Here is an 18,282-nt window from a genome sequence, read left to right as displayed (position 1 = left end):
GATGAGTTCTAATACCATGTAAAGAAATGAATCTTGGAACTAATTGTTTAAAGAAACACACAAAATACAACTGTAAATTCGAAAACAATAAGAATATATTGAAACAGAACTTGTCTTAAAGCTACTAAATTACAAAATACACACACCTTAAAATAACATGTTAAGCTAAAATAATTTAATTTGGACTGTTAAAGACAATAGAAAACTCTAAAATTGATATGTCCAACTATTATGTGACTAAAATTTCATGCAAAATGGAGCTTTGACACCAGCTAGAGCAAGAACAGATGCCGAAATTCCCCACAATGAGTCACCACATATTAGACCAGAAGCCACTGCAGGTCCAAAATCTTTAGCCTTGTGATTGTTATACATTTGCCAACCGAATAGGATCAATGACCCTACACACATGTCAATGGCAAAGTAGCCTCCAAGGTAAAATGGTATGGCCATGCACATTGGACTCTGAATGAATCGATAAATTCTATACTTAAGTCTCAAATTTCTTCAGCAGTTGAGTCACTAGGTTGATGAGAATAACAGCCAGAAAGAAGCAAATAGAGAGGTTGAGGCAATGTTTGGGTAAACATTCAAAACCTTCGACGCCAAGTAGGGCAATTCCACACGATACATGAGAGCATATGGTGCAGGGTATGAACCTTCTGGATCACCTAATCGATAGGCACTGTTGAAAATCCAGAATACTAAAGGGGTTATGACACAACCCATGGTAGTTCCAATGAGTTGGCTAAAGAACATGGAACGCAGGGATGTAAGAGTTAAGTAACCAGTCTTGAAATCTCCCATCAAGCCAGAAGTTGTGTCTAGTATACTCATCATCAAACCACATGAAGCAAGTCCAGCAATCACTCCACCATTCTCCAAACCAACCCAATAACTAAATGTAAGGATTGCAATCTTTCCGTAATTTGAGGCGAGGGACCAATCAGTGAGGCCGACTCCATAAGAATTGCAGAAGGCCAGAATAGGAGCAATTAAATAGGCAACCAAAACGTGATACCATTTGAGTGAGTGGAAGATCATAGGTACTACGATGATAGATACTACTACAATACCAGTGTATCCCCCAGCGACTACCCATTGGGAATCTGGTCTTTCAAGAAGTAGTCATTCTGAATCTTCTCATCATCATCTTCTTCTGAACAAGGACTAGTCGTCCTCTTTGTGAAACTTAAGATTGTGACCACCAACATGTAGGAAAAATGGAAAAGACCATCACCAAGCATCATGGCAATTGCAATAAATACCCTGTATCCTTGGATACCATGAAGACTTGTTGCGGATAAGTGAGCAAAGTACCAGTCGCCTTTCTTTGCTTCAATCATTGGCCACATGAAAGACCACGAGACTATAGCAACCGTTAGCAATGATATGTTGACCATGTATAGGCAAAGCATACCAACTCCAACATAAGTCGACGAGAAATCAAAATATAACCTTTTGGCATAGGCTTGGGAACCAAATGTAGCAAATCCACAGCCTTCATATATCTACTGAACAGCCCCAAATATAAAACTGAACCCAAACGATTTGAACAAGGAACCAACTTGTTTCTTGGCAAGCTTTGCTCCTTTAAGAGTGTGGAAACAATTGATCAAGTATGCAGTTGCGGTTCCACTTGGATACGTCAACTTGTACTTCATTATCATCATCTTTCTTAGTGCGACAATTGAGAATAAACAAACCGGCAAAGCTAACAACAAAAAGATAAGGAAGCATCCAAGAAATGGCAAGATTCTTAGTATTAATTGGTAAATTTCCTGCATCTGCCTGAGATGCTATGTATGGACTCATTCCCAACATATAACTTGTTGTCCCATTGCTAAAAGCAATGCTAGAAGAAGCAACGACACACGTCTGTATAACGGTATTCTCCTGTCTAGTAAAAGGTTGTTTCAACATTCCAAATTTCTGAGTAAGAGACGTCCATGATTTAATTCCGACATATCCCAATAGTCCAGCAGCGACATTAAGATAAGGGATAACACCAGTAGTGAGATTGAGTTTGCAAACAATGAAGTTGAATACGACACTGAGGATGAATCCGGTGAACATTGCCCTGAATGTAATTTGTTTGTGCCACGGGGGAACATATCCGTCTTTGAATGCATTCTCTGTTGATGATTCCCCTCCCAATTCTGGATCAGCATTATCTCCAACCATTATTAATTAGTAACTAATTATATTTGAACGAACAAACGAACGAACAAAGAGAGAAAGCGAAAAGTGAGTATAATTGTAGGTGGGTGTTACGTCTATTATATAAGTTTAGAAATAGTGTTTCCTGATTTGAGATGGAATGGGAACTAACAATAATTGTTTAGTCTAATTTGACATGGAATGGGAAAATAAGTAGTACTTTTCCTCATCCCACTCAATCTGAATGGAATGGGATTACAATTACTGTTTTCTAACTTACCAAAATAAACTATTTTCCAAAATTAGCAAAGGTTTTTTTATAGACTTGGACTCTTTTTGCATTCAGCTTCTTTTCAATGAAATATTATACAGCGTCTGCTAGTACAAACTTGTATGTACTTAATGCAATTATACTTTTTGTACTTGATGAAATATAAGTTAGTTAGTTAAAGTTCACAGAGTTAGTTAACATAGTTAGTTAGCATTGTTACTGTTTCACAGAGTTAGTTAGTTAGAGTTGGTTACAGAAAGTCAGATTTGCATAAAGTTGGTTAGCTAGCTTACAATTCGTGTATCTATATATGCAGAGTCACATGTAACAATCACTACTTAATTTTTCATTCAATGAAACAGTTTCTTTTCCAGTTAGCTCTTTCAGAACTTTCTTCTTCCTTTCTCATATGAACTTGATGTTCATCAATGGAGGAATTTGATTGTTTGGCATCATAATGTGTTGATTTTCTCATGGTATCAGAGCACAGGGCATAGATCCTATTTCCTTTCCGCATCTACAACAGTCTGTGAGCTTCAATTCTCAAAGTTTTTTTTTCGAGTTTCTTTTGTTGTTTCAATTTTGAGTTTCAGTTGTTGTTCCTCAAATTGAATTTGTTACTCGATCTCTTTTCGATATGGTTGATCAACAAGTTGATCCAATTCCAAGTGGTTCTACATCCACAGTTAGGATTGAGATTCCTAGTCCTTTCTATCTACACCCTTCCGAGAATGCAGGTTCATCTCTATTGCCTGGAGTTTTCGATGGTACTGGTTATAGATCCTGGAGGAGAGCTGTTCTTAGGGCCTTGTCAGTTAAGAGTAAGACAGGTTTTATCAATGGGAAAGTTGTAAAACCAAATCCAGATGATCCTAGCTTCCAGCAGTGGGAGAGGTGTGATGATATGGTAACCTCTTGGATTTTGAATTCCTTGTCACCAGATCTAAGGGATAGTCTGCAGTACGTTAACAATGCACAGGAATTATGGGCTGAATTGGAAGAAAGGTATGATCAGACTAATGGTTGTAAGCTGTACCAGCTTTAAAAGGAGATAAATGATCTTGTCCAAGGCACCTTGGATGTTATTGGATACTACACAAAGATGAAGAAACTTTGGGAAGAGATGAGCATTGTCGATGTAAGCTCTCAATGTAGTTGTGTTTGCACTTGTGGTGGTAAGATAAGGTTGGTCAAAGTTGAACAAGATAGAAGACTCATACAATTCTTGATGGGACTGAAGGAAATGTACACTGTCATCAGAGGAAACATTCTCATGATGAGTACCCTGCCTAGTATGGCACAAGCTTTTGCCATTTTGTCTCAAGAGGAAAAACAGAGGGAAGTAAGACCTCACAACCACACAGCTTTGGACTCAACTTCACTGAATGCTCTTGCCAGTAGTACAGGATCTAAGGGAGGCCCCAGAACAAACTACAATTCCTCTAAAGGGAGCACAGGAGTCTCTGGGAATTTGAATAACACAAATGTGTTTAGAGGTAATTTTGCACCAGCAGGAGTTCCTTGTTTTGTGATTTCTGCAGGAGAACAGGTCACATAAGAGAAAGATGCTACAAACTTCATGGATATCCATCCAACTCGAAGTTTTCCAAGGGGAAGAGTGTTGGTTCTACAGCAAATATGTGCACCTCTGAGAATGATAGGAACCACTGTGAAGAAGACCTTGAGTTGAGGAAACAAATGCCTTTGAACTTGTCCAAAGATCAGTATGAACAGCTGCTCAATCTTTTGGGATCCCTGCAGGTTGGACATGGAGCTCCTAACTCAGACAACATGCTAAGTGGAGCTGTGAATCTGGCAGGTATACTTGTTTGTTACTCTTCCATTACTGAGATAGGTGATCTTTCTTGTAGATGTGTAAAATTAACTGCTGACTCTTGGATCATAGACTCGGGAGCATCACATCACATGACCTACAATAAAAACACTCTCACAAACATTAGACCATTACCATATCCTTTCCTTATCAGCCTACCTAATGGCTACAAAGTTAAAGTGACTGAGATTGGTAATGTATGTTTAAGTCCAGTTTTAACTCTACAGAAAGTGTTGTTTGTTCCTAGTTTCAAGTTTAATCTAATATCAGTTCATTGTCTAGCATTTCAACTCAAAGGTGTGGTAAGCTTTAACAGTTTTTCTTGTTTACTGCAGGGCCCTTCTCTGAAGAGCCCTCTGGAACTTGGTAGAGTCAAGAATGGCCTATATTTCCTATGTTCAAAGTGTCATAATTGTTGTTCATCTTCAACTAAGAGCAAAGGACCTCATGTCATTTCCAGTCATTGTACTTTTGTTCCCTCTTTAGTAAAGTGTAATGAGTTTTCAACATCATCTACTGTAAGACATTATCCTGTTGATAATAAAGATGATTGTCCTAAACCTGGTTCTTCTTCATGTCATCTTACTGATTGTTCTTCTTTTGTTGCTAAGTTGATAACTCTCATACAGATGAACTCATATGGCATGCTAGACTAGGTCATGTACCTTTTGTAAAAATGAAAAGAATTCCAACTATACATGTTCCTTTCTCCACCAAACAACCTTTCACTTGTGCCATATGCCCCATGGCTAGACAACCTAGAATGCCATTCCCAAACAGCACAACTATCACTAGTAAAGTTTTTGAGTTACTTCACGTTGACCTATGGGGACCATATCACATTCCTACTCATGATGGTTATCACTATTTCTTAACCATGGTAGATGATTTCACTAGATCAACTTGGACACAACTGCTAAGGTGCAAAAGTAATGCTCTACAAACAATCAAGGCTTTCATATGTCTTGTGGAAAATCAATTCCAGACCAAATTGAAGACCATCAGGTCTGATAATGGTCTGGAATTCACCTCTATTGAGGCCACTCATTTTTTCCAAGAAAAGGGAATAATACACCAGAAATCTTGTCCATATACACCTCAACAAAATAGCATAGTTGAAAGAAAACACAAATACCTCCTTGAGACAGCAAGAGCCCTTTTATTTCAGTCTAAATTGCCCATGAGGTACTGGGGAGAGTGTGTATTAACAGCCACATACTTTATTAACAGATTGCCTTCTAAACCTTTACAGAATAAAACTCCCTATGAACTATTGTACCATACACCACCTACATACTCTCATCTTAGAAGTTTTGGATGCCTATGTTTTCCCACTACTTTAAAAGCTCACAAGGACAAGTTTGAACCAAGGGCAACACCACACATTTTTGTTGGTTATCCTTTCAATACAAAAGGTTACAAGGTCTTAGATTTAGCTACCAAAAGAGTCCATGTATCTAGAGATGTTATTTTCCATGAGTCTGTGTTTCCTTTTGTACTTGCTCCTGATGGTTCTAGTTTTCCTTCTGTTTTAAAGCTTTTAATCCATCACTCCAACACTTCTACTTACACTCCATATTCAACAAGCATGTTTTCTAATGATGAATTACTGGACTTTAACACATCCCATGAAGTCCCCACTAATCAAGTAATCAATGATACTGCTGAAAACATTACCTCACCTGCAGGACAGAATACCCATTCACCATTAACCACCACACAATCCATGTCTGCTCCTGTTCGATCTTGTGATGTTGTACCTACCCTTAGAAGAACACCTAGACCACTTCATACTCCCACCTACTTGAAAGAATATAATTACACTCTACCTAACCTACATTCCACTACAAGTACCTCCAGCCCATATCACTCCCTCACTTCTTTTGTGTCCAACCATGATAGTGTTTGTTTCACCTCTTTATGTTCTGATAGTCAGCAGTTGATTGAAACTATATCACATGACTGTGAACCTTCTTCCTATGAAGAAGCAATCTTGTATCCTGCCTGGCAGAAGGCAATGACATAAGAATTTGAAGCATTGTATGCAAATAATACTTGGGAACTGGTCCTCCTACCCAAAGGGAAGAATGCTATTGGCTATAAATGGGTATACAAAATCAAACACAAGGCAGATGGTAGTGTGGAGAGGTTCAAGGCAAGGCTAGTAGTTAAGGGGTATACTCAACAAGCTGGTATAGACTATAATGAGACTTTTTCTCCTGTGGTTAAGATGACCACTGTTAGGACCCTTATCACCTTGGCTGTCAAGAGGGGCTGGAATCTGTATCAATTGGATGTTAATAATGTTTTCCTTCATGGTGACTTGAATGAGGAAGTATATAAGACATTGCCACAAGGTCTTGCAGTGGACAGTCCACGTATGGTGTGCAGACTGAAGAAATCATTGTATGATTTGAAACAAGCCAGTAGACAATGGTATGAAAAATTGGCCAGCAGTCTTTGTTCAAAAGGATACATACATTCAGATAGTGACTATTCACTATTTTATAAGAGAAAGGGAGCTTCTTTGGTGTTTGTTGCCATCTATGTAGATAATGTGATCTTGACTGGAACTGATTTGGAGGAAATCAATTCTTTGAAATCCTTTTTGCATGATCAGTTCAAAATAAAGGATCTAGGTAGACTACACTATTTTTGGGGGTTAGAAATATTGTACAGGCCTGATGGAGTTCTCATTTCACAAAGGAAGTTTACCACTGACCTCTTGAAGGAGTTTGATTCTTTCAACTGTAAAGTTGCAGCCTCACCCCTTGATTGTACTGAAAAGTTGAAAGCCACAGATGGGAAGTCGTTGTCTGATCCTACCTATTATAGGAAGTTGATAGGAAAACTTAACTTTCTTACAAATACTAGGATGGATATAGCCTATAGTGTGCAGCATCTCAGCCAATGTATGCAAACACCCAGAGAACCATACTTGAAAGCAGGTTATCATGTTCTTCGATACTTGAGACAAGATCCTATAATGGGAATCTTCATTTCAAATAAACCTGACCTTACTGTTAGTGCCTATTGTGACTCAGACTGGGCTGCTTGTCCTGATTCAAGGAAGTCAGTTAGTGGTTATCTAGTGCTTATGGGTGATAGTCCTATCAGTTGGAAGTCTAAGAAACAAGCCACAGTTTCTTTATCCTTTGCAAAAGCAGAATACAGAGCTGTGAGACAAGTAGTAGAAGAGCTAGTATGGTTTGAAAGGTTACTGAATGAATTGTGTGTGCATTGCTCATTGCCAATACAGGTTTTTTGTGATAGTCAAGCTGCAGTACACATTGCCAAGAATCCAGTTTTTCATGAAAGGACAAAACATATAGAGATCGATTGCCATTTTGTTCGGGACAAACTTCAACAAGGCCTAATCACACTTCACCACATCTCCACTGATTCACAGTTGGCAGACATTTTTACAAAGGCTTTAACTGGAGTTAAACATACAACACTATTAACCAAGTTGTCTGTAAACTCACTTACCTCCAACTTGCGGGGGGGTGATGAAATATAAGTTAGTTAGTTAAAGTTCACAGAGTTAGTTAACAGAGTTAGTTAGCATTGTTACTGTTTCACAGAGTTAGTTAGTTAGAGTTGGTTACAGAAAGTCAGATTTGCATAAAGTTGGTTAGCTAGCTTACAATTCGTGTATCTATATATACAGAGTCACATGTAACAATCACTACTTAATTTTTCATTCAATGAAACAGTTTCTTTTCCAGTTAGCTCTTCCAGAACTTTCTTCTTCCTTTCTCATATGAACTTGATGTTCATCAATGGAGGAATTTGATTGTTTGGCATCACAATGTGTTGATTTTCTCAGTACTAATTGTGAGATGTATCTTTAAATTCCTCCTCTCTTTTTTTCAAAAAATAAATTGTATTATTGAAATCAATACAATCTTTGATACATTAAACCGCTGGAGTTTAGCACTTCAAGTTTTACAATCTTTGTTTGGTTGTCACATCTTTAGCGTCTCGTAGGTGACCATACAAGGTTAAAACTTAAAACTAAGGGCCTGTGCATCAATGTATTTTTTTCAAAATTTCTTAACAAGCATTGTGGAAACAATTGAAATATGTGCTCAGGCCTAGGTGGAATGAAATCAATCTATGTTTTCGAAGTTTCTTATTAAGTCGTGATGGAAAAACCTGTTTGCTGATGTTCAAATGTTGAATAGGACGATGCATTTCACGTTTGGACATGTCAATATTCTCATCATTGAAGTAGAAACCTTGAGGAGAATCACGTTGGCTCTGCCTGACTTCACTTGTTCGGGGGACACTGGAGTTTCGCTAACTTGAATTTTAAATGAACACAACATAAAACAGATCCACTTGATAGAAGATCCAGTTTTAATACGAACACAAGCACTTCCTCAAATAATTATATATGATATCTGTTTTTCTTTTTTGGAGAATGTAACATTAAGAAAGCACCTACAATCTTGTATTCCTCACAAGCCACAAATGAACCTTCATCAGGACACACACAGAGATTAAAACATCAAGTTAAAGTTCATATACCACTCGAAAGCCAACAAGAGTGAGATTTCAAAGGACATCTCCAAAATTATTTTGAGAAAAAATTAGTCCAAACAGAAATTGACAAGTTGAAGTACCTAGGAGTAATTCAAAACAGAAATCAACTCGCTGAGGATAACTAGGAAGAATTTAATTGTCTTCCTTCCAAGATTATTACAGAGCTCTAAATACTTCATGGTACAAACTTTGTGCGTGGCCTGCCCCACTCATCATCATGCAAATGCTGTCAATCATTATCAGTGTTAGTACTCATCAAAAATGTAGAATTAGAGACTAAAATATAATACAACAAAACAGTAACAAGTAGTTTCTTTTCACACTACCCCACAAGGTATTAATAATAATGCTAATATCTCCAGTACAGGAAAAGTAGCAAAAAAAAAAAGTCCTTAAGCTACATTGACACAAATACAACTTGAATTTAGAAGTGCAGTTTGATGTTTATTGAACACCGGTAACAAAATCACATGATTTCTCAAATATAGGACATGTACGACTCAAATTCATAGCACATATAATAGCTCTTCAATTATATGATGCAGCTGATACCTTAGTTGCACGGACTCTTCACTTTTGATGCCGCACCCGTCTCGGATTCTTCAAAAATACACTACTTTTGGCAAATCCGACACGCACCCATTGGCATTTTTGAAGAGTCCGAGCAACATAGGCTGATACTATGAAGAAACTGTAAAGAGTAGACATGGTCCTAATAGGAGGCAACTAAGTTCTAATATACAGATCACAAAAAGAGGGAAGCTAAACTGTCAAAACAAATTCTGTCCCAATAAAATGGGAAAAAGCAAAGTAGCTACTCCATCCATACAACTTCAGAAATCCTATTTTGACTGGTCGTAGGCCAATATCAACAACATTCTCAATCCCAAATTAATTGGGGTTAGTTCCATGAGCCATCTGTATACATTTCAGAGGTGGGCCTATGTATAAAGCTCGAGTGCAGTGGCACTCATGAAATTGTCAAAAAATTATGTGAAGGTATGTAGATATTTGTCCAAAAGCTTATATGTATCTTGCTAGGCACCCACAACAACAAATCACGTTTGGGGGAGGGGGACACTGGATAAGAGTTGCTTAAAACTCTACTAATGCAGATTATCACTTCTTTGTTAGGCCACAAGGGGTCCCTTTTATTCTTCTTTTTTTATCTCTCATATTTTCTCTCTCTTCTTGTTGCTACTCAAAAGACACCCTCAAAGAGACCAAGAATTGTCAGTATTAAGCTTGACAATTGAAATTGAAAAGGGTTTGATAAGTTTAAAGGAAAATTACTTTTAATCCACCAAAGAGAACACCCAAATTTCTAAACTTTTCTTCCCACAAATTACTCCAAAATGTTCTTTATTAAAAGAAAATAGAAGTTGTCAAAAGGCACATAAATAACTTGTCTTCTAAGGTAAATTCAAGATTCTATAAAACTAGAAGTTCACCAAATTCCATAAATTCAGGCTATGGTGGGTTTTAGGAGAGGTAAGGCTAGGCCGACAAAGTATTGGACAGAGATAATTAGACCGTACATGGCACACCTGCAACTTAGTGAGGACATAACCCTAGATAGGAAGATATGGAGATAAAGGATTAGGGTAGAAAGTTAGTAGTTAGTCGAGTGTTGCTTAGTTTCCCTTACCAGTATTATTATCAGTAACTCTCCTACTATTGTATTCTTCAATTGTGCTATTGCATTTGTTTTCTTTGCTTTGTTTATGTAATATTTGTGGTTGTTACTATTCTTTTCTCCATTATATTCTATATGGTTTCTTCACTATTGTAATTTCTTCATTGATTTTGATATGCTTCACTTGAGCCGAGAGCCTATTGGTAACAACTTCTCTATTTCACAAGGTAGGGGCGGCAGCATACACACCACCCTTCTTAGACCCCACTTGTGGTACACGGGATATGTTGTTGTTGTATCTCTATACAGACACACAAATCATTAACCACAATATGAAGACCTAACCTAAATAACGACATATGTTATCATGAACCACAATAGGAACACTTGACCTAAGTAACGACATATATTATGTTAATGGCATCAAAGAGATATTAAAAGAATGTAATTGGGATATGGATGAAATATAATAAGATACAGACACTTTAAGGTTCCCTCTCAACGAGACATGTAACAGAACCTCTAGTTCTATCATCAATTATGGTTTTGAATCTAAGAGAATGTTTGATGTCCTGAAGTAAAAAAAAAAAAGAATGCTTGATGTCCTGAATTGTTTATTGTCTTTCTAAGTGACAAGGCCATATAACGACAACACTATGTCAATTATTATTTCTTAATAGGTGTACCAAGTCAAAAATGGACAAGTAAATAGGGACAAAGGGAGTATAATTCAAATTCTTTAAATTGTATTAGGTACGAAGTCTAACATTGGATTTTAAACAGAAGCAAACTCCACTAAAAAAAATATATTTTCCAAGTATAACACACAACGCATTGATATATTATGCCCCACAAAAGACGTCATATGTTTATAAAAATGTCTCTATCCTTTAAACAACAAAAATACTTCCGATCATCTCACAACTTATAATTTCATGTGTGTAACGAATATGTTATGCCGACAAGGGTGTAGTTTTGCAATGGAATAACAAATTGTAAACACATCAAAGATATTATTTCTTAACAACATTCTACCTATGATAGCAATATCACTCATTATAGCAACACACTCTTTGTCCAATTACCCCTCTATAACAGCCATAACCAAATATTGTGTAATAATATTTTACAAGAAATATATTATGAATAAAACAAAATATTAAAATATTTATGGTAATCATCCTTAATGTCATGCACATAGTAAAATTCAAGTACAAATCGCAGATAGTGGGAGAGGAGGCTGATAGTCAACTGGAAAGGAATTTTGACGTGGGTGGGGATGATCGAATCAACAGTGGGGTTACTACTCGAAATTCTGAAACAGAGTTAATCAACTGGGAGGTTGACGATGTAGAGCCTCTAATGGTGCAGCAACAACTCATAACTCAGGGCAAGGAAAAAGAAGCATCCAATTGGGTGCAACAAAATCTCATTAGATTGGGGAAAATTTTTGGGATTGATTTCCAAGGTCATGAAGAGGAAGCCACAGAACTTCTGATGCAAATAGACAGCTGCAGACAAGCAAGAAAACTGGAACAGTGCAGTGAAATTAAAAAAACTAAGACTAAAGGTGTACAAGAATTAAAAAACTTGGTATGTTTTGATGTCAAATTTAAAAGTACAGGGAACAGAGGAAAGGGGAGGAGTGCAAGTGCTAGTACTTGATGAATTTTAAACTAGTATCTTGGAATGTTAGGGGACTTAATAATTTAGAGAAGAGGAGGCTAGTAAATAGCATGATATGGGGGTGGAAGGCAGACATCATATGCCTTCAAGAAACAAAACTGGAAGGCAATGTCGTAGAATTAGCCAAGCAGGTCTGGGCAGGAAGGTGGATCAAACAAGCATATCTGGAATCCAGTGGGACAAGAGGGGGGATCTTGATGATGTGGGATGAGAGAGCCTGGAAGGGGGAAATCTTAGAAATAGGGGCATACTCCATCACATGTAAATTTGAATCTCAACTTCAAGATTTTAAATGCCACATCACAGGAGTGTACGCCCCAAACTGTTACAAGGAAAGAAGAATAGTGTGGGAAGAGGTGAGTGCAGTCAGAGGACTAATGGAAGGACCATGGGCTATTTGTGGTGATTTTAATGTAACAAGATACATATCTGAGAAGAAGAATTGTACAGTAAGAACAAGGGGTATGAAGGAATTCTCTGATTTTATTGAAGACATGAAACTAGTTGACTTGCAACTTGAGGATGTCACATATACTTGGTTCAAAGGGGACCAACAGGAAGCAGCCTCCAGGATTGACAGGATCCTAATTTCAGAGGAATGGGATGACAAGTTCCAAAATTTGAAACAGATTCCACTTCAAAGGTTGATTTCAGATCATATTCCTATAGCCTTACTAGGGGGGTCTTGGGAAAGGAACAAAAGTTACTTCAAATTTGAAAATTGGTGGTTAGAATCTGAGGGCTTCATTGACAGAGTCAGAGAATGGTGGTCTTCTTTCAACTTCACAGGGAAACCTGATTATAGATTGGCTTGCAAACTAAAAGCTCTGAAGACTAAACTTAAAGAATGGAGGAATGGGGAAGAAGGAAATTTGGGTATACAGAGGAAGAAATTGCTTGAACAGTTGGCTGATCTAGAAGCTGAGAGGGAAGACAGAATCCTTACTAATGAGGAGTCTGCCAAAAAATCTGAATTGATGTTGAAATATGAAGAGTTGATAAAAAAGGAGGAGATCTCCTGGAGACAAAAATCAAGGGCTCTATGGCTGAAGGAAGGTGATAAGAATACTAAATTCTTTCACAAGATAGCAAATGCACATAGGAGATACAACAACATTGATCAGCTTATGATACATGGTGAACTGAATCAAGAGCCAAGCAGAATTAAAGGGGAAATTGTTGAATATTATAAAAGGTTGTATAAGGAATCATCTCAGTGGAGACCTGAGTACATAAATGTGCAATGTCCTGTCCTAACAGAAGAAGATAATCAAGCTCTACAAAGCAACTTTGAGGAAAGTGAAGTGTTGAGATGTCTGAAGTTATGTGCTGTTGACAAAGCAGCAGGTCCAGATGGTTTTACTATGGGGTTTTTTATTAAATGTTGGGATGTGGTAAAGCAAGACATCATGGACACCTTTCAAAACTTCTATGAACATGAAGTTTTTGAGAAGAGTTTCAATGCAACTTTTATAGCTCTTATACCCAAAAAGAAAGGTGCCAAGGAGTTGCGGGACTTCAGGCCAATTAGTCTAATTGGTAGCATCTACAAACTTATCTCCAAAGTTCTTACTGAGAGGCTGAAAAGGGTGGTGGACAAGTTGGTAGACTCACAACAAATGGCTTTTGTTAAAGGGAGACAGATAATGGATGCAGTTTTGATTGCAAATGAAGCAGTTGACTCCAGAAATAACCAAAAGAAGCCAGGTGTCCTTTGTAAGTTGGATATAGAGAAAGCTTATGACCATGTTAGCTGGAAATACTTAATGAAGATGTTGAACCTGATAGGTTTTGGGCAGAAATGGTTGAACTGGATAAAGTTTTGCATATCAACTGTAAGATTCTCAGTACTCATCAATGGTAACCCTGCAGGTTTCTTTCAAACCCAAAGGGGTCTCAGACAAGGGGATCCCTTGTCACCTTTTTTATTCCTGATCACCATGGAGGGTTTAAACAACATGATAAAAACTGCTAACTTGAGAGGCTGGATAAGGGGTTTTGATGTGGCCAGAGAAGGTACTGAGAGACTAGAAGTCACACACTTGCAATATGCAGATGATACCTTGATTTTCTGCGATGCTGAGGAAGAACAACTGAAGTATCTAAGGGTGATTCTGGTCTTATTTGAAGGTATTTCTGGTTTGCATATCAATTGGAGGAAGAGTATGATGTATCCTATAAATCAAGTAAACAACATGAGTTGTTTAGCATCAATTCTGGGTGGTGAAATAGGAGTTCTGCCTACTATATACTTGGGAATGCCTTTGGGGGCTAAATCCAAGTCCATAGACATATGGAATAGTGTGATTGAGAAGTGTGAGAAGAAATTGGCCAAGTGGAAGTCTCAGTACTTATCAAAGGGGGGTAGACTGACCCTTATTAACTCAGTACTTGATGCTTTGCCAACCTATATGATGTCCCTGTTTCCTATCCCACCAGGGGTCATTAAGAGGTTGGATCGTATCAGGAGGAATTTTTTGTGGCAAGGCAACAAAGAAAAGAAAAGTTTTCATTTGGTTAAATGGGAAGAAGTCATGACAAGCAAGGAAAATGGAGGTCTAGGAATAAAGAATTTGAAATTGCAAAGCAAGGCTCTTAGTATGAAGTGGTTGTGGAAGTATGCAAACAACAACCAGATGCTATGGAGGGAAGTAATTGGAGCTAAATATGAAAAAGAGGACAACTGGATAACTAAAGAAGTAACCACTCCTTATGGTGTTAGCCTCTGGAGGTCCATCAGAAGCTTGTGGAATGAAGTTAAAAGTAACTCAAAGGCAAAAGTAATGGATGGGAATAAGACCAGATTTTGGAAGGACATTTGGCATGAGAAAGGCAACATGGAAGATCTCTTTCCAGACATCTACAACCTAATCATGTTTCAACAAAGCACTATAGCAGATCTTTGGTCACCACAAGGATGGAATTTCATTTTCAGAAGAAACCTTAATGATTGGGAAATAGTGAGAGTTGCTGAATTTTTAAACACTGTGAATACTTTCACTGGACTACAGCCAGGTGAGGATAAATTGTGGTGGACAGGAGATGACAAGGGAGTGTTCAAAGTCAACAAATCCTACAAGTTGATGGATCAGACAGATCAACAGTGCTCAAGTTGGCCTTGGAAGCAAATATGGAAGAGCAGAATCCCTCACAAAGTCTCCTTTTTTGTCTGGTCAATGGCTAAAGAAGCAGTCCTTACACAGGACAATGTTATGAAGAGGGGGAGAACCTTGTGTTCCAGGTGCTTCCTATGTGGTGAAACATCTGAGACTGTTAACCATCTATTTTTACATTGCAAGTACACCCATCATCTGTGGAGAATATTCCTAAGCCTCAAAGGCATCTCTTGGACAATGCCCAGGAAGGTGGCTGAGGCATTACTATGCTGGGAGGAAGCAGGTGTACATGCTAAGGACAGAGGTAGATGGAGAATTATCCCGGGGGCTATCTGGTGGGCTGTTTGGAAAGAAAGGAATTCAAGATGTTTTGAGAGCATAGAGAACAATGTGTAGAAAGTTAAACTAAACTGCATTTTACTTTTAGTCTTTTGGTGTAATCAATTATACTCTAATGACACTGTCTCTATTATTGATGTGTTAGACTCAATTTAGACGTAGAGAAGTGAAATCAGGAGTACAGTTGTATATAAGGTTACAGTACGACCCATGTACTGTTTTGTGATATAATACAAAGTTACCAAGTTAAAAAAAAAAAAAAAAATTTCAAGTACAAATATCTAAAAGGAAAAAAATGCAAATGGCGACCATTAGTTATGGTCATAACATCACGAGAAAAGAACACTGATGTTTGCCTTTTTTTAATTCATACTCTACCTAATTTTGCATACAATTCTTTATAATAGCTAAATGAGATCTAAACGTCAAATATCAATGTGTGTGTGTGTGTGTATATACACACACACACAACAGCATCTCACTATAGTAGCCATGAAACATTCAGACAAATGTTGCCACTATAAAAGAGGTTTGATTGTATTTCACACTTCACAGAAGCCAAAGAATATAGAGAGATTACAAGTAAGGAAGTTAAAAGGTAGAACCTGTTTATATTGTAACTTTCTTAATTTCTCACTTTGACTTTGATGTCATTTCTTTGATTATTAAAAATTGCAACACCAATTGATACACTGACATCGAATGAAAGATTGTGATACAATTCTTGCTTGTTACCTAACTATCTGAGACGAGAATCATCAAAGAAGCCAACAATTGTAAATTTTTGTTTCCATATTCATCATCAACTTCATGATCAGTGAGACAATTATAAGAACCAGAGGATACAGAGTCCTCACCTTCTATTATTCTAATCTTAGCAAAGTCTCTTAAACCACCCACCCAATTATCCGCACTCCAAAAAGAAGTGAACCTGAGAAAATGGGTAGGGTTGAATGAAGAACACAGGCAGCTGGTACTTGATTTTCTAACTGAAGAAAGGTTGGAACTGAAGAAATTGACCAAATATTAAGCTATTCCTCCATAACTAATAATATCAGGAAAGAAACAGATGGAGATTGATGAGAAGTTACGCTTGCCGCTAGGTGATGTTATGGAAGTTTGAACTCGCAGTTGCGGAGCACTTGTGTATGCCATTTCCACAGAAAAAACTTCATGGATGAATGAGTACAACAACACACCTAGTGGAATCCCACTAAGTGGGGTCTGGGGAGGGTGGGTAGGGTGTATGATTTTTCAAAATACATTTATTGATTGTTGGGGAAAAAATGGCTGAAGAACACAAAAAATGAACTGTAAACACGTTAAATGACACATTCCTATGATTAAAGATTTGCTCCCTCTCCTTCTCCAGAGTAATATGGGATTGTATGCAAAATATTCAAAGCCTTTTGAATTTTACACTAAGCAAATAGTGGAGAAATTATTTGGCAAGAATATTTCTGATTCTTAAGTGCGTGATTTTGGTCAAAGAGGGTGTTTTTGAGGAAGAGAGAAAAATAATTAATAATACATGCAGAAAATTCATGGACGGCTTGTACCTCTATTACTTCTTTTTATGGACGGCATTGGATTATTTTTCCCTTGAACCGTACATCAAAAAGTCCCTCTACCTCTGAGTTAGGGTAAGGTCTTCTTACACTCTACCCTCACAAGTTCTAACAGTCGCAAGTTCGAGTTATGATCAAAGATAATAAGCAAAAACCCTCAAGTAAATTATCATTTTCCATCTAAAATCGACGGAATCAAGCATAACATCAAACAACAATAACAAAATCACACATTTGACAATACATCAGATTATACATAATGATACCAAGAGTAATTAGGGCTCAAAAAAAACAGATCTGATGCATACGCACCAATATAAATGCACAAAAAGCGAATAGCAAAATTGATCGAGATAAAAATCTGAAATCGGAGGTACTTACAAACTCTTTGACGATTCCTTTGTAAACCAATACAGGGATGGCGATACCGAAGATACCTACAAGCGCCAGGTTTCGTCTACTCCAACGAAAATTGAGCTCCAGATTCTCCCTTGCTGCTCCCCATTCTTCGATCCACTTGTTCTTGTTGTACTCCATTCCCCCACCCATCTTTCCTCTCTCGTCTTCAGCTTTGCCTGTGAGATTTGAGAATTTTGGATAGTCGCCTACTGGCGAAAGAGGCCACTTCTATTTCTCTGTTTATACCGAAATGACTATACTGACCTCCTCAGTCTATCGCTGTAATCGAGTTATTCGGATGAACCCAAACAGCTGTTTTTAGTTTTCTTTTATGCCCAAGTGCATACATAATAAATAAATATACATAGTCATAACTAATTTAAATTTATGTATTTGAGGTAGAGTCTCAATATATGAATACATCTTGTATTGATACAGTATTTATATTGATACATATAGTTGAGATATTGATATAGTCTCTATATTAAGACAACATGTATTGATATATATGAGATACAACCTATTTATAACTTATAGGGAAAAGGCATAGATTCCCCTTTAACTTGAAAAGTCAGTTATACGCGTAAACTATCATGATGACTTATTACACACATTTGCTATTTAAAAGTGAATTTATTTACCCCTAAAGCATGGCAAAATAATAAAAATCATGCGCATCAGAGTGTCAGATAATTATTTTTAAAAGAATCAAAATATTTCTTAAA

General features: G+C 37.3%; 1 protein-coding gene and 1 pseudogene across 1 annotated transcript; both read right to left on the bottom strand.

The window, feature by feature from the left end:
• Positions 1–237: 237 nt before the first annotated feature.
• LOC125868410 (probable metal-nicotianamine transporter YSL7) lies at positions 238–2,184 on the bottom strand (annotated as a pseudogene).
• Positions 2,185–8,818: 6,634 nt separating this feature from the next.
• LOC125868117 (uncharacterized) lies at positions 8,819–17,819 on the bottom strand. The gene is made up of 2 exons (XM_049548718.1): positions 17,540–17,819; positions 8,819–9,039 (listed from the first exon to the last, which is right to left on the bottom strand). The coding sequence occupies exons 1-2, from the start codon at positions 17,705–17,707 to the stop codon at positions 8,989–8,991; spliced, it is 219 nt and encodes a 72-aa protein (XP_049404675.1). The 5' UTR covers positions 17,708–17,819; the 3' UTR covers positions 8,819–8,988.
• Positions 17,820–18,282: the final 463 nt, after the last annotated feature.

Source organism: Solanum stenotomum, chromosome 6 (genome assembly GCF_019186545.1).
Source record: "Solanum stenotomum isolate F172 chromosome 6, ASM1918654v1, whole genome shotgun sequence".
Taxonomy (NCBI): domain Eukaryota; kingdom Viridiplantae; phylum Streptophyta; class Magnoliopsida; order Solanales; family Solanaceae; genus Solanum; species Solanum stenotomum.
Note: the sequence above shows the minus strand (reverse complement) of the source record. Positions and strands in the feature narration are given on the sequence as shown.

Excerpts from the sequence above, each read along its gene's own strand:
- LOC125868117 (XM_049548718.1), bottom strand. The coding sequence starts at position 17,707 with ATGGGTGGGGGAATGGAGTACAACAAGAACAAGTGGATCGAAGAATGG. Across the intron at positions 9,040-17,539 it reads AAGGAATCGTCAAAGAGTTT|CATTTGCATGATGATGAGTG; the intron begins GTAAGTACCTCC and ends AATGATTGACAG.